The 18,646-nt window shown below is 53.2% G+C and overlaps 1 protein-coding gene across 2 annotated transcripts in view; it reads right to left on the reverse strand.

Moving 5' to 3' along the window:
* Positions 1–18,646, reverse strand: part of NEURL1 (neuralized E3 ubiquitin protein ligase 1) — a 96,760-nt gene that overhangs the window by 21,982 nt on the left and 56,132 nt on the right. The window contains exon 1 of one of the 2 annotated variants that reach the window (XM_030807458.1): positions 14,979–15,226. The exons of the other annotated variant lie outside the window; for it this stretch is intronic. Coding sequence (XP_030663318.1) covers positions 14,979–15,012 — 34 coding nt within the window. The 5' untranslated portion in view covers positions 15,013–15,226. Of the gene's footprint in view, positions 1–14,978; positions 15,227–18,646 lie in introns of those variants that run through there. 2 annotated transcript variants of the gene reach the window in all.

Here is an 18,646-nt window from a genome sequence, read left to right on the forward strand (position 1 = left end):
ACTTCCCTCTCTGGCACAATGGGCAGCCTCTACTCTGTGGCTCCAAGACAAGTCTCAGCAGCACAGGCAGCATTAATTAATACACAGCCTCAGGGGCTGGGGATTCTGGTGGGGCCCCCAAGATCCATGCCCAAGTAGAGCCCGCCCGTCCTGTCATCGTGGGGAAAGAGAACCGTGAAGAATGGAGGAGAAGTGGGTGGAGCCGTAGAAAGCCACAAAACGTGACAGAGGCCTTCTGGGATGTTTCAAATTTTGGTTCTCCAAGGCAGGAATTTAATGATGCAAAGAGCTCGGCATTGGGCCTGCCTCCCCAGACCCTTTCACTCCCTAGAGGAGGAGGAGCGGCTTCCAGGAAGGAGATGGAAGACAGGGAGAAAACGGAGAGGGAGAGGCCCAGCCCTCTGTGTTGGCTTTGGTCTGCATCCCTCTGTACCACTTTCCATCTCTGATCCCCGCTTCTCCGGAGGCCCCAGACAGCAGTCTCCGAAGCCCCAGGCCAGCCAGACACCCTGTGCATGAGCCCCCGGGCCTCTCTAGAGCAGCTTCCTGCCTGCCAGGCTCACTAGGAGGGGGTGGCACGAGGAGGAGTTCACCTTGTCCTCACCAAGGAGACAAGACGGGAACGGCCAGACAGCACAAGAGCTTTGGAAGTGGTCAGGCTATGAGGGCTGGAAATGCTCAGAAGAGACCCAGACAGCCGGAAAGGCTGCCTGGAAGAAGCTGAATGGCCTCTGGATAGTGCAGAGCAGGGGAGGACATTTCAGGGAAGGGGACAGTTGGGGCAAAGGGCAGAGAGTGGCACTGGCTACAGGTGCCCTGCCTGGAAAAGATGCCCACTGGGCTCAGGCCAGCCTCAGACACAGCTTGACTCTTGGTTTCATAAAATATTTGCTGGTGAAAGGCAACATCACACACACATTGTTGAGGTTCACATCCAGAGGTAGAAATGGAAGCATAAGAGAAAAATCACCCCTGCTGTGTGGGTGGCTAACATACCATGGTGCATCTACACAATGGAATACTACTTGGCAGTAAAGCACAATGAACTACCGATATGAATAACAACATAGGTGAATTTCAAAATAACGATATGAGTGAAATTAGCCTGTTAAAAACAAAGCAATACACAATTCATGGAGCAACTGCAGGGCTTCCATTCCCTTCAAAACCCTCCCTCTCCTTCCATTTTTTATCAAATTCTAGAAAGTACAAATGAAGCTGTAGTGATCAAAAACAGATAAGTGGCCCGGGCACCACGGCTCACGCCTGCAATCTCAGCACTTTGGGAGGCTGAAGCGGATTACCTGAGGTCAGGAGTTCGAGACCAGCCTGGGCAATATGGTGAAACCCCATCTCTACTAAAAATACAAAAATTAGCCAGACGGGGTGGCAGGCACCTGTAGTCCCAGCTACTTGGGAGGCTGAGGCAGGAGAATCACTTGAACCCAGAAGGTGGAGATTGCAGTGAGCCGAGATCGTTCCACTGCATTCCAGGCTGGGCGACAGAGCAAGACTACGTCTCAAAATAAAAACAAAAACAAAAAACAAAACAAAACAAAAAAACAAAAACAGATAAGTGGATGCCTGCATGGTGGGGGCAGAGAGGCAGGATTACCAAGGAGCACAAGGCGACATTTGGCAGTGTGGCTGTGTTCCTTATCTTTTTTTTTTAATGGGTGGTTTTCAGTGGTCTGTGTGTTCCTTATCTTGATGTGGTAATGATTTCATAGGGGTACACTATGTCAAAACTCATCAAATTGGACACTTTAAACATGTGCAGTTTAGTGTATGTCAATTACACCTCCACGAAGCCGTTTTTAAAACCCTGCTGAGCCCAGCTGCTGATGACAGCCTTTCCTTTGGGGTTCCCTCTCCCCAGCCTCCACTCAGAATCCATGGAGCAACTGCAGGGCCGCCAATCCCTTCAGAATGCTTCCTCTTCTTCCCACCCATCCTACTTGAGGTCCTGGGGCCCTGGGTAAAGGCACAGAAAACACTGACTCTGGGCAAATATAGTGGAGACAAAGGGGCCAGAGACCCAGCTCCTGGAAGGACATTCCCCAAGGCCTCCCTTCCAGAGAGGACCCCTGCTAATCCCAGTGTTGGGTAGGGGGTTGAGGGTGGGGCTGGGGCAGCACAGGCCCAGCACCCTTGCTGGCAGCACAACAGACGGAGGAGGTGGGGCCAGGAGGACTCTGGTCCAGGGGCACCATGTGCACCCAGGCATGTGGGCTCCAAAAGACACACTCATGGGCACACGCGTACACCTGTGAGCATGAGAAAGTAACCCCAACCCTAGGCCATTCGTCCTCTCCCGTATCCCTGAGACCAGGAACCACACACTTACACGTGTACTGTGACACACACACATAGTCATGTACACATGGATGTGAAAAACAATACATACAAAACACATGCCTATCACACATGGGTCATATGCATCAAATAATAGTGGCAGTCATTTGCCAAGCTCTGAACTAGTTTTACATACACTTACTGGTTTCACTCTTACGGCAAACTTATTATCAACCAATTTACAGGTGACAAATATGTGCCTCAGGGAGATTAAGTGGCTTGCCCAGGGTCACAGAACCAGTAAGAAAGGGACCTAGGAGCCACACCGAGCAATCTGACTACAAGGCCTTTGTTATTGGCCATTAAGCATTAAGAGGCCTCACACCTCTAATCCCAGCACTTTGGGAGGCCAAGGCAGGAGGATCACTTGAGACCTAGGAGTTGGAGACCGGCTTGGGCAACAAAAGCAAGACCTCATCTCTACAAAAAATTTAAAAATTAGCTGAATGTGGTGGTGCATGCCTGTACTGAGTCCCAGTAGTCCCAGCTACTCAGGAGGCTGAGGCAGGAGGATCCTTGAGCCCAGGGGCTGAAGGCTGCAGTGAGTCATGATCATGCCACTTCATTCCAACCTGGGTGAAAGTGAGACTTTGTCTCAAAAAAATTAAAAGGCATTCATAGCCAAGAATTCATGGATTTGGTGTGCTGGATAAATTTTTTAAATGAAAATTAAAAAATACTCATAACCTATAAACTATGAAAAAAAAAAGGTTCCTTCAGGCTGGGTGCAGTGGCTCACACCTTTAATCTCAGCACTTTGGGAGGCTGAGGGAGGCGGATCACTTGAGGTCAGGAGTTCGAGACCAGCCTGGCCAACACGGTGAAACCCCGCCTCTCCTAAAAACACAAAAATTACACGGGCAGGGTGGCACATACCTGTAATCCCAGCCACTTGAGAGGCTGAGGCACAAGAATTGCTTAAACCCAGGAGGCGGAGGGTTGCAGTGAGCAGAGACAGCACCACGGCACTCCAGCCTGGTCAACAGAGCAAGACTCTGTCTCAAACAAAAAAAAAAGAAAGAAAAGAAACAAAGTTTCCTTCATATACCACCCAAAACCATCTCATGTAGCACACAGGGCAATACATGGCATTCTATTATGTTGTCTCTATGATACATGTATGTATACGTATGCCGCCAAAACACAGAAATGTAAACCATGTCCTCAGCCCTCCTACATTCCTGTTGGGACACGACACAACCTGGAAAGCCAATGTTGAGAATGGTTTGGCAGTTTCTCATGAAGTGAAAAACGCCTAACATATGTCCCAGCACTCACTCTTCCAGGTATTTCTCCACAAGAAATGAAAACATGTCCACACAATGACCTGCACACAAATGTACAGCAGCTTTATTCATAATAACCCTGAACTAGAAACAACTCAAACATCCTTCAGCTGGTGAGCAGTTAAAAATGTGGCAGCTCCATGCAATCACTACTCTGCAATAAAAAGGAACATAACCACTGATATACACCAAAAAAATGGCTCTCAAAAGTATGCTACATGAAAGAAGCCAGATGCAAAGGGCTGTATGCTGTACGATTCCATCCGCATGATATTTTGGAAAAGGCAAAACTAGAGAGAGACAGAGATCAGTAGGTATCAGAGAAGGAGAGCAGGGGAGAGATTTGACTACAAAGAGGCAGGAAGGAAGTTTCTACGGCGATAGAAATGTTCCATATCTTAGCCTGGACAACACCGTGAGACCCCATCTCATTGTACAAATAAAAATAAAAAATTAGCCAGGCATGGTGTCTCACACCTGTAATCCCAGCTACTTGGGAGGCTGAAGCACGAGGATGGCTTGAGCCCAGGAATTTGAGATTGCAGCGAGCTATGATAGCACCACTGCACTTCAGCCTGGCTGACAGAGCATGATTCTGTCTCTAAAAAAAAAGAAAAGAAAGAAATCATGTTCCATATCTTGAGATTGGGGTAGTGGTTACACAACTTGTACATTGTCAAAACTCACAAAACTATACACTTGAAAAGGACGAGTTTTACTATATACATATTATACTTCAATTTAAAAGCTACAACTGGCTGGGTGCGGTGGCTCAGGTCTGTAATCCCAGCACTTTGGGAGGCCAAGGCAGGCTGATCACATGAGCCCAGGAGTTCGAGACCAGCCTTGGCAACATGGCAAAACCCCTTCTCTACAAAAACACTACAAAACTTAGCCAGACATGGTGGTGTACACCTGCAGTCCCAGCTGCTCAGGTGGCTAAGGCGAGAGGATCACTTGAGCCTGGAAAGTTGCAGTGAGCTGTGATAGCACCATTGCACTCTATCCTGGGTAATAGAGCAAGACCCTGTCTCAAACAAAAAATTAAATTTAAAAGTAAAATCTATAATACAACTAACAAGTCACATCTTCATTCACATGGAGAGAAGAGAGGCTGCACTTTCTCACCACGGCACCCCCATCAGCTCACCCTGGGCAGTGCCTAGGATGTGGCCATCTACCAGAAGACCCCCAATGCTTGGTTGGGCCTGTCACCCTAACCCTTAAGTTCCTTCCACAGCCGTGAAACAGAACAGGGGTTCCCTGCCCCAGGTATGGAGAGAGAGCACTTGGTAGCTGCAAAGCCCCACCCACTGACTACCGTGCCTGTCTTCTGCCAACGGTGTGGGCAGGCCGTTGGGGCAGCCATGGAGGCCAGGCCCGGCCCAGCCTGAGCAGCTGTGCTCAGCCCCTTCTCTCTGTACTCAGCTCGCTGTGTGATCATCGCCCACCGAGCCACCTCTGGGGAGACCACTTGAAAACCCTCTCTGGTGTGCTGGGCATCTCCTGCCATGGACTGTGGGCTCCTGTCGCATGGCAGGCCCCAGCTGCACTCCTGACCTGCCCCTCCCTGTTCCTGGCTCCAGGAGAGCCCCTGAGCACCCCTCACCCCATCTACAAATTCTGCCTCAGGAATAAGCACCCCTGGGTTCTGTCCTCTCTTGTCCACCCTGCGGCTACAGCCCTAACTCAGGCCTTGCCACTCTTCTAAACCAGGGCTGGGGCCGCGATGCGCTATGCCCAGCACTCCTCTGGGGGCGCTGTTCTTATGGACTATGAGTGTCCAATGTGCAGCCTTCATCAGGGTGACCCCCCTCCTCCCCCACTGCGGCATCCCTGCTCCTGCTACTCCCTCCTCTATCCCGGCTGGCATTAAAATCTTGGGGGCAGGGAGTGGGGTGGTGAGCAGAAAGCAAAATGAGAATGAACTTTGGACATAGCTCTGATGCCAAGGGTCCAGAGGGGGCAGCTGGAGGTGGGGCTTCCTCCCTACACTATCCAACAGGGTCCCTCCCAGCACTGGGACTATGACCCTTTAAGGTCCCTATTCTACGAATGAAGGAGTTGGATTCAGAATGGTTAAGCAACTCACTTGTGGACACACAGCAGTTATGTGGCAGAACTGGGACTTGAACCCTGGTCTTCCAAGGCCACGTCTGGAGTCCTTTACCCTACTCAGCCTCTGGTACTAGTGCTCCTTTTCCCCACGAGTCCAAGACGGCAGGCACTTCGGGGAAGGCTGTGTGCAGGAGGGGCTGGGCAGCCCGGGCTAGGGAAGCAGCTGCAGAAAGGGCCTCAAAATGGGGGGGCATGTGGGCTGCACAACTGCTCCACCAGGGGCACACACAACTGGATGGAGCCCCAGTTGTGCCACCTGGCTCTCAGCAGAGCTCCCAGGGAGGGCCCTCAAGTGACAGGTTTACAGGCTTCTTGGGAGTCCCAGTGGGGGCACCCTCCTCAGGCGAGGCTGCTGCTGACACGGTAGAAACTCCCCCGACAGCCCCATTCCTCCTGGGCATTTATGAGCTGACAGACACAAGCCTGGCCAGCTCTCTGGGTGACCCTCCGCTGGCGGATCACATTCCTGCCTCTCAGCGGGGTCCCAGGGCAGACGCCTGGACACGCATAGCCTCCAGAGTAACCTCCCCATGGCCCCCACCAAGCTCTGCCCCAGAACCACTGGCAGAGCCCCAGATGACCTAGGCTGGGGCTCAGCTGGGCTGCCAAGGAGAGATGGGGGGAGCTCACCACCCCAGCCAAGAGCAGAGGCACTGATACTGATGACAGTGCCCAGCCTCTCATGGCTTCAAGGGCAGTATCTTGATTTATGCCCCCAACGCCACTCTGGCACAGATCCTCTGAAGTTAGGTTTACACATTGAGTGAGGAGCCTAGATCTGAACCCAGGGCTGGCTGCCTCCAAACCTAGCAGCTCTGTCACTAACTGTAAGACTTTGGGAACCTCACTTTCCTCATCTGTAAAATGGGGTCATGGCAGGCTTTCATGGGATTCTTGTGAGGATAAAATAGATGGTGTATGTAAAACTCAGTAAGTAGTTGCTATTATTATTATTATTACTATTTATATCATTCTGCTTTCCTATCCCCACACCTTTGCTCAAGCCATTCCCTCTGCCTCACCTGCGCCTCTCCAAACCCCACCCATCTTTCAAGGCCCAGCTGAAGCCCACTGCATCCAAGATCATCTTGTTCTGAACCTGTGGTCCTGAATACCAGTGCTGGCATCATCATCTTCATCCAAGAGACAGTCTCGTCTCACTTTCTGGGCGGTGGGGTGAGACACAGAGAATGAGCATTGGAGGCAAGAGGCCCTGGGTTCAAACCCTGACCAGGCCACAGACTTGCTGTGTGACTTTGGACAAGTTGCTTCACCTCTCTGAACCTTGATTTATTTCTCTGTAAAATGAAGCTCATCATAGCTGCCCTGCCCACCTCTCTAGGCTGTAGTGAGGCCCTGGTAAGTTTATAGATGTGAAAGAATTTTGCAAACTTTAACAAATGATCTCAACATAAGGTCTTTTTTAAAAATATAAAAGCAAACATAACTACTGCAGGAAATGATCAGCTCATTTCAGTCCAGGGGGAGACCAGGAACTTCAGTCTTATTTTACCCCAAACGTCCTAATCTCAGATTGCCAGGGTGGTCCTGATATGGACTCGCTTATCTCCATTAACTGAACAGGGCTCCCTCTGGGGGAAAGGATTTAGGAGAATGGTTGGAAAGCTGGGGATGCCTGACTCCTGGTGGGAGAAGGACAGGTGGGGATGGAACTTGGGGGACAGAGATGATTGTAAAACTGGGCAGAATTAAACTTCTTTGGGTTCCCTAAAGGGGCCTCCACCTCCCACACCTGTCTCTGATTTCCAGGCTTGGCCCAGGCCCATTTCTGTGCTGGGAACCTTTCCTTCCTCCTTCCCACCTATATATCTGCCTTTCTCATGCATCCTTTGGACGTAGATTTTTCCCAGAAGTCTCTCTGACCCCCCGACTAGGTTAGGGGCCTTACTATGGACCTTTGAGGACCCCATAAGCCCCCTAACAGAGGATCCATCACCAAGCAGCCTTTCCCAAACCTCGTTCTTACACAAGATTAAGCCCAGATACCCCGAGGCACTTGTATGCAATGCATTGACTTGTCTCTTCCGCATCCAGAATGGTTTTGGTTCTATGCCATCCTCAGGAGAGTTGGGAAGTCACTCCCATCAGCTTCTGTGTTCTGCAGAGTAGCACTGCACTGGGAAAGGCTGCAAGGTTATTTGTGCCTGTCTTTCCCCCTGATGGACTGTGAGCCTCCCTAGTGCAGAGACCACTTTCTTTTTTGTTTGTTTGTTTGTTTTGAGATGGAGTCTGGCTCGGTCACCCAGGGTGGAGCGTCATGGCATGATCTTGGCTCACTGCAACCTCAGCCTCCCAGGTTCAAGTGATTCTCCTGCCTCAGCCTCCTGAGTAGCTGGGATTACAGGCGCAAGCCACCACGCCTGGCTAATTTTTGTATTTTTAGTAGACGGGTTTTACTATGTTGGTCAGGCTGGTCTCGAACTCCTGACCTCACGATCTGCCCGCCTAGGCCTCCCAAAATGCTGGGATTACAGGCGTAAGCCATGGTGCCCAGCACCATTGTCTTTTTTACTACTGTATCCCTATAGCCTAGTTCACAGCACATAGCAGGTCCTCAATAAAAGTTGCTGAATGAATTGCTAGTGTTTGATTCTTCTATCTACTGATGAATTGGCAAGAGTTCAGGCAGCACCCACTTTGTGCCTTGCCCTTTCTGGTGTCCAGGAGAAATTAGAAAAAGAAAGGAATAAAGGGAGCAGCTCCCTTCCCTGCCTAGCATGCCTGACTACAGCCCTGCCTGCTCAAGAACCTTCAATAGCGCCTCACTTGCCAGCAGTAGAAAAGAAGCAGATAAGGAAGACCATGAGGGTTGATTCTTTCTTGTGTATCAAATGCTGCAGCATTTGCCCTTCACACACAACCTGATCACACCCTCCAATCCCTGCAAGGCAGGTGTCTATGGGAACAGCCTCTAAAATGGCCCCAACAATCCCTTCATCCACCCGTTGGCATTCAGGCCCTTGTGTGACTCCTTCCCCTTAAGCGTGGGTTGGGCCTAACAGGTAGCTTCAAATGAATAGAATATAGAGGAAGTGGCTGGTGCAGTGGCTCATGCCTGTAATCCCAGCACTTTGGGAGGCCAAGGTGGGCGGATCACCTGAGGTCAGGAGATCTAGACCAGCCTGGCCAACATGGTAAAACCCCGTCTCTACTAAAAATACAAAAAAATTAGCCAGGTATGGTGGCGGGCACCTGTAATCCCAGGTACTTGGGAGGCTGAGGCAGGAGAATTGCTTGAATCCAGGAGGTGAAGGTTGCAGTGAGCTGAGATCACACCACTGCACTCTAGCCTGGGTGAGAAGAGTGAGACTCCGTCTCAAAGAAAAAAAAAAAAGAATACAGAGGAAGTAATGGAATGTCACACCCAAGACTGGGTTATAAAAAGACTGTGGCTCCCATCTTGGTTACTGTCTTGCCTCTCCTGAATTGCTCCCTCGGGGGGAAGCCAGCCGCCACGGTGTGGGGCTGCACCATGGAGAAGCCCGTGTGGCAAGGGACCAAGGACTGCCCATAGCCACGTGAGTAAGCTTGGCAAGCCTTCCGATGCAGCCACAGCCAACAATGTGACTGCAACCTCATGACAGACATGAAGCCGGAGGCACCTAGCTAAGCAGCGCAGAGATTCCTGAGCCACAGAAACTGGGAGATCATTAAATTTTTGTTGTTTTAAGCTGCTAAGTTTTGGAATAATTTGTTAAGCAGCAATAGATGACTAAAACACTATCAATAGTCCCATTTCACAGATAAGGAAACAGAGGCTCTGAGAGGTAATAACTTGCCCAAGGTCACATAGCTGGTAAGTGGTGGAGCTGGGCTCTGAACTCAGATCTGTTGCACTGGTGCAGAGGTTCCTCCTTGGGCCCCAGCTAGCTGACTAGCATGCTCAGTCCCCTCTCTCCTCCTAAGTCAGTTTCTCCATGAACACCGCAGCCCCTGTGCATGCCCAGGGTGGGGGCCATGTTAGCACCCTAGCACCTCCCACAGGGTGCCTGGTGTGCGAACAGCAGGTCCTGCTGCTCTCTGGAAGATGAATGAACTCATCATGACAGGGTGGGTGAAAGAAAGTGGCAGGGAATGGGCAAGGCTGGCACCTTCATAGCCAAGTTAATCCCCAACTGAGCCTCCTGCTCTCACTCACTCTGCAACATCCCCATCCTGACATTTCTAGCAGCCAGAGGTGTATACAGCTGTGCCTCCCAATTCCTCACCGCTCTGGGAGAAGGACCAGTCCTCCTCCTCTCCCTCTTGGGTCTCACCTCAAGATTCCAGGAGGGGACTCCAAGTGTTAATTCTTCAGGGCTCAGCTCCCAATTCCTGCCCCTGTCCTTCCAGCATCTCCCCAAAGCCCCCCAGGCCAGGCCTGGAGAATGAGGGGAAGTGCAGACCAGTAACATCAGCACCCCTAGCTCCCCATATCAAATCCACAGTCATGCATGTGTATATGCGTGCACATACACAGATGGCATGTGTGCCTCATGGCAGACACAAGCAATGTTGTGCAGGCCCAGCAGGGCTGGAGGACACAGAGGCAGCAGGTGAGTATGTGTGTGTGCATGCATGTATGTGTATGTGTGCGTGTGTGTGTGTTTATGTGTGCACTTGTGGGTGTATGTGTGTGTGTATGTGTGCATGAATGTGTGCATGCATTGTGTATATGTGTGCATGTGCATGTGTATATATGTGCGTGCATGTATGTGTATGTGTGTGTGCATCTGTGTATATGTGTACACATGTGTGTGCATGTGTGTAATGTGTGCGTGCACGTGCGTTGTGTGTGTGCATGCACGTGTGTATGTGTGTGCATATGTGTGTGCATGTGTGTACATGTGCATGTGTGTGTGTACGCGCACATATGTGTGTGCATGCACTGGCAAGCACACACAGGCCTAGAGGAGCCTCCACAAAAACCTTCTGTGGAGTGCTATGTACCAGGTATACTGCCCTTAGCATCCACTGGCTCACTTAATCCTTCCTACAACTCTACAAGGTAAAACTTAACCTTCCCAATTTACAGAAGTGGACGCTGAGATGCAGACAGATGAAGGGACTGACCCAAAGTCACACAGCCAGCAAGAGCAGAAGAGGATTCAAACTCTCCCCAAGAACACCTGCTCCGCTTTCCCTTCCTCTCCAAATACTGCCTGGCCTCACTGCCCAGCCCTGGCCTCACCTCCCTGATGGCTCCCCCACCCACCCCTCAGGCCACCTTCAGCTCCAACTGCCCTGCTGTCCAGCAGGCAAGGGCCTCTGTCCACCCTACACTCTTCCCCGCTACCCACTGACCCAGCATCTGCTGGGAGCCACTGCATGCCAGGTGCCAGGCTGAGGTAAGGGAATGCAGAGCTAGAGTGACCCGATGCCCACCTTCCTGGAGCCCACAGGCACGAGCGGGGTGTGGGGATGTGCACCTTCAAGCTCCAGAGCTCCCCTTGGTCTAAGCCCCCAGAGCTGCTGCCGGGAGATAGGCGGCTCCCTCTGCTAATCTTGGGTCTCAAAAGGCCACTGGATGCCTTCTCCGCTGCTGCCTGCTTGAGGATTAAGGAACCCAAGAACTGTAAGTGGGGGACCGGCTGCAGAAGGAACAAGGCCTGGCTTCCTCGCTGAGGCGCCAGCTGTATGGCCTCGGTTAGCCATTTCCCTTTCCTGGCCACAGCATCTCCCTCTGTGACAGGAGGGGGTGGGAGCCAATGTCTCGGGTCCCTGTATGCCAGCATCCTCTGACACTCAGGCTTGTTAAATCCAGAGACTAACCTGAGGGTGACATGTATGTCTGGGTGCATGTGCGTGTGTCACCCACACATCAGCCGTCAGCAAGGGGTCCATTCCTTGCCCTGAGGGAGCATTGAAGGGCGGTGAAAGAGGAAGGGGGGAGAAAGGAAGAAGAGAGGACGGCAGAGGCGAGAGGAGGGGGGCCTCCCAGTGTCACTGCTGCCTCCCTCTTCGCACTACCCTTCCCATCCCTGTCAGCCTGCCCTCAAGACCAGGAGCAGCTCTGGAAACCTGCCGGATGGAAGAGATCAGGCATGTAACCGCTAAAACCATTTTCCAAATGAGAATTCATTTCCCCATGGGTCTCCTGCCAGGCTGGTCCCAGAGGAGCCCGACTCCTCACCACCAGCCCCACTACACACACACACACACACACACAGGCATGGCACAGGCACAGAGTAACACAGATGTGGCTGGCCCCCGCATGGAAACACAGGCACAGCAACACACAGTCGCTTCAATCCACATTTAGAGACACATCACACAGGTACACAGAGATCTAAAACACAGATACACATCTGTTGACATCAGAAGCTCAGAGAGCCAAAACACATCCACAAACAAAACACACAATTAGATAACCCCCGACACACATACAGAGTCCTAGGTCCTCCTGTCACCCTTCCCTCACCCACTTTAACGCAGCAATCCAAAATGTTTGGCCTGAAACAAGCCGAAAGTCCAAGGCCCTAAAGAAAATACAATCAGCCAAGCGCGGTGCCTCACACCTGTAATCCCAGCACTTTGGGAGGCCGAGGCGGGTGGATCACGAGGTCAGGAGTTCAAGACCAGCCTGACCAACATGGTGAAACCCTTTCTCTACTAAAAATACAAAAAATTAGCCGGGCATGGTGGTGGGTGCCTGTAATCCCAGCTACTCAGGAGGCTGAGGCAGAGAATTGCTTGAACTCAGGAGGCGGAGTTTGCAGTGAGCTGAGATCGTGCCACTGCACACCAATCTGGGTGACAGAGCAAGACTACATTTCAAAAAAAAAAAAGAAAGAAAAGAAAAGAAAATACAATCAAGGACCATTTCAATGTGTCTTCAGGAGCCCAGCTACAGGCTACAGCACCTCTAGGAAGGAGCAAACCCCTGCATCTCCCACTGGCCCCAGCTCATTTCCCAGAAGAAGGTGAAACCAGAGCCTCTGGGGCAGCCAGGGCGTGTGTACAGATGTGGGCACATATGGGTGTGGACGCATGAGGACGCATATGCAAGGGTTCTGATGGGGGTGGAGGTTGGCTGTGTGGGCACAGCCAAACACTCCCTCTCCAGACCTTCAAACTCCTGTCCCCTCTGCTTGTGCAATGGCCAAGGCCAGGGCCAGCTTAAGGGAGGCCCCGCCTGGGAGGGCGGTCCTGGCAAAAGGGTGGAGGCCAAGGCAGATGGGGCATTTGATGAGCACTCACTGATGGCCACGTAGCCTGGATGCCCAATTCCTAGAGTTCTCAGAGTACCGCAAGTGATCCTCCTGCCCCCAGGGAAATGGGACAAATGAGAGGGAGGGAATATGACCCTGGGCCCAGGATGCCTTTCCAAGCCCTCTTGATTTTCCCCATGTTGAGTTCTCTGCTCACATGATTCATGTAATCCTCACAATAATCTCGTTTTCTTTTTTTCTTGAGACGAGGTCTCGCTATGTTATCCAGGCTGGTCTCGAACTCCTGGGCTCAAGCAATCCTCCCACCTCAGCCTCCAAAGTGTCTGGGATTGCAGGCGTGAACCATCAGGCATGGCCTGCACAGCAATCTTAGAAGGAGGATGCTATTACTAGCCTCATTGACAGGTGAGAAAACTGAGGCTCGGGAAGACATTTGCCTTCCTTACAAAACACATCTACCCACTCCCAGAGCATGAGCTAAGGTGGTCTCACCCTCTAGGGAGCCTGTGCTCCAGGCAGCTGGAGGACAGTGTACTATGTCCTGAGCCTGCTCTGAGAGCCTCTCTGTCCTTCCCAGACCACAGGCTTGCCCAAGTCTGACTCCAGTGGAAAATGCCAGTCGGCTCCAGACCCTCTGCCAACAGGCCCCGCTGGGGCCAGCAAGCCCAGAGAAGAGCCCCCACCCCACAGATGGGCAAGGCCAGGCTCAGGTCAGCCCAATCCAACTCTCCGGCCAAGGCCCAGGCCACTGGCAGTGCCCCTGGCCTGGCTCCGGATTATGTGTCTTCCAGGGCCTTCCATCTGTCACTTAGCCCTCCATACCCAGGACAGAATTCATTTCCTTTTAAGAGAGCCAATGATCTGCTTTTCCTACATCTTTCCCTGTCTTTTTTCTTTTTTAATTAGAAATTACTCTCCCAAAGTCCAGAGCCTGGAAGGGAGAAGCCACCTGGTCACCAGTTCCGGCTGCAGCTGCCCACGCGCTCCTGCCACCACCCTCCTTCCTTCCTGAGCCTCTCCCAGGCTCCTCAGTGCCCACTGGACTCGGCAGATGGACACTGTCCCACCTCCTAATACCCCGTCCAAGCAGGGAGCAGGGTACATAGGGGAGTGCGTCAGGGACTCCCCAAGGTCAGCCTATTCTGTTCTGGCCGGTTTGTAAAGGAACCCCAGTTCCCAGGGCCCAGGGAAGACACACAAGTCCCTAGGTAGGCTTCTCCTCTCCGGGTCTGCTGCCACATTGGCCATGGCGCTCCAAGACCACAGTACTAGAGCTAGGGGAACAAGAGGACAGGGGTTGGAGCAAGCAGGAGCTCTGTAAATGGGGAGCCAACCAGTGGCCCCTCTCTCTTTCACCCCTCCAGCTCCAGGCTGTGGGTCTGTCTGACCGTGGACGTGACCTGCAGGGCTCAGAAGTTCTCTGGCCTCCCCCACAGAGCACACACTTGGAAAAGCGAGGTCAGGCACTGTGGGGTGCTGTCACTTGCACACCCGTGTGCTTAGGCACAAGCCGGCACAGGTGCACACCCACGGGCACAGACACACATGCACACTCAGCACACATGTGGGTGCCCACATGTCTTTGAGGGGCTCCAGCATAGAACACAGCACCACCTCCAAGGCCCACATTCCAGAGCTGACAAGCAGGTCCCCTCAGCTGTCTAACTAACTGTGGCTGCCTCTGTCCCGGGAGAGGTGGGTAGGGACACCCAGGACCTCGCATCCCACCTGGGGACTAGTCAGCACCTTGGTAAGAGGACATGGAGGTAAGAGGACAAGGAGACTTTGTGGGGAGCCTCAGCTGCCTGACCTCCCACCATCAGTGGGAGGGCGCCACTGTCAGGGAAGGCACCCCTCTTCCTGCTCTACCCAGCTCCCTTGCTGCCCCCACCCCAGTGCCCACCACCAAAAGGTGCCCCTCACACAGCCCCAGACCCCTCCATGGAGTGAGAAGTAGCGGCATGACCAAGCCCTCAGCCCCAGCGCCCCTCCGCCCGGCGTCTCCAGGCTGGGATGGGCGGGCCCGCAGGCATCCGCGGGGCCTTACCGTGGAGAGTGCTCCGGGTGATCTGTCCCCCCATCTCCGGCGGCGGGCAGTGCTGCCACCTCTGCTGGGCCGGCCGGTTGGTCACCGAGTCGCCCCGGCCGGCTGCTCCCCTCCTCCTCCCCCGTCTCCTCCCCCGCGGGCGGAGACCGGCATGGCAGGGCCGAGGCCCCTCCCGCGCCCCCACGCGCCCCCACGCGCCCCCTCCCGCACACGCGCACGCCGCCCGCCCGCGGCCAGCCGGCCACACGCGCACGCAGCACGCACACCCCTCCGGCCGCCGCCTCCCCGCTCCCACCCACTCCAGTCTCCCCACCTCCCGCGCTGGTACAGCCGATGGGATCTGTCATGTTTATTTACATAAGGAGGAGGAGACTGGAGGCTTCCTGAAATAGCAGCGAGCTCCAGAAAGCGAGCAGAGGCGCGCACACGCACACACATCCCCATCACACACAGCCCCATCTCAGGGACGTAGTGACACACACAGCCCTCCCTGAACGCCCAGGCCGACAGCCATTCATTCACTAGCCTCATGCACCTACTACATGCAGAGGTCCTGCTAGGTGAGACGGGACCCCCTGGGAAGCAAAACAGACATTGTCCCTGCCTTCAAGAGGTTCACAGTCAAGCTGATGGAGCTGTTAACCAAGTGCTAACACGGTTTCTGTCTTCTTCCAGGCTCTGTTCCAAGGGCTTTGCAAGTATTAACTCCTTTGGTCCTCACAGGCTGAATGATGAGGTCAGTATTACAGTCATTATCAACAGATACCATCTCTAAGATGATGATGATGGTCTTACAGATGAGAAAACTGAGACAAAGAGAGGCTGCTCACCTCAAAGGTGGCAAGGCTGGAATGCAAACCCAGGCAGTGCAGTACCAGAATCCAGGCTTTTCCCCCCACACCAACCTGTCCCTTTAACCATGCACATACACGTACACACACACCACACACCCCAACACAGACCTGCACTATTCTTCTGCATCATGTCACACAGATGTGCATATACATGGGCTCATAAGCACTTGGGAGCATTCACCACTGAGCGCACTCAGCCATCTACTGACCACCAGACATGTACTCACATGGTTACATACACACCTCTGAATGTCCACAGTCAACATATGCCTGCTTCCACAGACTCACAAAGTTTCTAGAGAAATCTTAAGGTGGACACTGGCACCCCACACTCAGGGAAGAGGGAAAGGTGGGAAAAGAGGGGGAAGAGGGAGGCTGGGATGGCAGGCCCCTCCAGCCCTGGGCAGGCATACCGGGAGCCCAGATCATCATCAAGAGAGCAGCTGCCATGATATGAGCATGCACTGTGCACCAGGAACTGTGTGGGTGGCAGCGGCTATGATGATATCTGTTTTACAGAGAAGAAAGTGGAGGTTCTGAGACGCTAAGGAGCTTGCCTGAGGTTACCCAGCAGGTCACAGGCAGGACCAGGACTCAGGCCATGTCTGAGGGACAATGTCACCATCCAACACAAGCTCAGGGGCCTCTACCAGGAGAACAGGACAGCACCCTCCTCCCTGGCCCTGGCCCGGACCCCAGCCCCTGTCCTCAAGGTCTGGGATCTTGGACCCCAGGGAAAGGGCTGGGTGGGAAGAGAAAGCCAGTGGGCAGGTGGGAGGACAGAGGGGTAGGGGCTGAGCAAGGGGCCATGGGAAAGGTGGAGGCTGCCCCACAGCAGATGGAACTCAGAGGCCTGGGCCCTGTAAGGGACTGGACGGGGTCCTGAGCCCACAGCTCAAGACCCTGCTGCTCCCACTTCTGAGTGGGTCTGGGGAAGTGGTTAGGAGAATAAGGAGGGACATTCAGGCCTGACCTACAGTCATTAGCAGAGGGCTGGGCAGGATCTGGGGGAGAGCAAGCCCAGTCGGCCGATGCTCCCCTGAGCCAGAGGCATGCCCACGACTTCCGGGAGAAGCCACGACACCCGAGTCCACACAAGGCAGCCCATTTTCCACAGGCACATACCGGCTCGTGGCTGTGCAGAGTCACACGTACACACTTCCTGGCACACGTACCCAGTTCCCATGGGGGTGGGAAGCTAAGTCAGTCTGACAAGGAGAAAGTAAGCCAAACTCCTTTTGTCGGATAATGATCATAATAACAGCAAACACGAGGCCTTACGGCGTGCTCCACACTGCCCTGAGCGTGTGACGCATTTAACTTGCTCAATCCTCACGACAACCCTAAGAGATCAGTGTATGTGTATGCCCATTTTACAGATGAGGAAATTGAGGCCAAAAGAAGATGCTTTGGAGGCTGTTCCTGTAGCAGCAGAGTCATCCTCCACACCCTGCCTGCCTTTTAATACACCCGGCTGGCCCCTCGCCCACCAACCCCTCGCACATGCCCAGCCTGGCCTTCCTATGGCCTCACACCCAGACATCAGCCTCCCTCTCACCTTGGTTCCTGCCTTCTCCTCACTTGGAATGCCCCCTTCCCATCACCCAGCACTGGGAACACTTCTTCTGGGAAGCCTCCCCAGGGCCCTAGGTAAGAGTAAGTCCCTGTTCTTGGCACTTATATTTCCTCTGAGCTCCTGAGCTGGGCATCTCCTAACCCTTACCTTACTCCGTCCTATACAGAGAGAGCCATGGCCTGGCTGGGGCCCTATCTGCTTGCCCCAGCTTCTCCTGGGTGCATCTCAACCATTTAATTCAACTCTACCCACATGTATTGATCCCCTACTATGTGTCAGACACTAAGGATGCAAGGGTGGTCCTCAGTGGCAGGTCCTGGCTCTCGTAGACTTCCAGTCCAGAGGGAAACAGACATTTATAAGTAGCCTCACTAAGGAGCACATCATCACAACCTGAGAAAAAGGGTCTGAAAGAAAAGAGCAAGGTTCTAGGAGGCTCAGGACAGGCTTTCCTGAAAAGCAACAGTGAAGGCAAGATCTGAAGGCTAATGGCTGTGGAGGTGGTTTAGGGGAGAGAGTGAGTACAACATAGGCAAAGGCCCTGTGGCTGGAGGGAGCTGGTGTGTTCCAGAAACAAGGTTGGTATGGAGCAGGGTGAGCAGGAGGAGCCTCAGGAAATGCTCCATTGCCGAGCCAGGATGGGTCAGGGATACACCAGGAGGGTCTTGAGGAGCAGGGTGAAGACTCTGGCCTTCTTCCTGAGAGCAATAGGGAAGTCCTGCAGCACAGAGGCAACAGACCAGACCCACATTTCAGAAAGTCACTGTCCCATGTGGTTGTGAAGGATGAGGGAGGAGACAGGAGGCTCAAGGGGAGGGGCCAGCAGCAACATCCCGCATCCCGCACCCCACAGGGTGAGCTTTGCCTGACTTAGCCTCACTCCCCTCAGGCTTCACATCACTCCTGCCCCTGCCCGGAGCAGGCACTCAGAAAACATCTCACAAACAGACCTGAAATCATGTAATTTTCAGACACAGTACTGTGGGAAAGCAGCCAAGTGGTAAGCAAGCAGGGATGGGGGCAGGTTTGGAGCTCCACAAGCTGGGAGTCCCTCAGATGAGCAGCAGCCCCCACTCTGGCCACTTGAGTGAAACAGAACAGAGAACTGGGAGGTGGCCCGAGTGGCCCCCAGGCCTTCGACACTGCAGTCTAAAGGGGTTTTCCCACAGAAGTATGAGCCTGTTTCCCACAATCACTTCCCCAAATAGGATGTGGCAATCAATGTCCTGTGTCTGAGG

The sequence above is a fragment of the Nomascus leucogenys genome, chromosome 3, assembly GCF_006542625.1.
Source record: "Nomascus leucogenys isolate Asia chromosome 3, Asia_NLE_v1, whole genome shotgun sequence".
Classification (NCBI taxonomy): Eukaryota; Metazoa; Chordata; class Mammalia; order Primates; family Hylobatidae; genus Nomascus; species Nomascus leucogenys.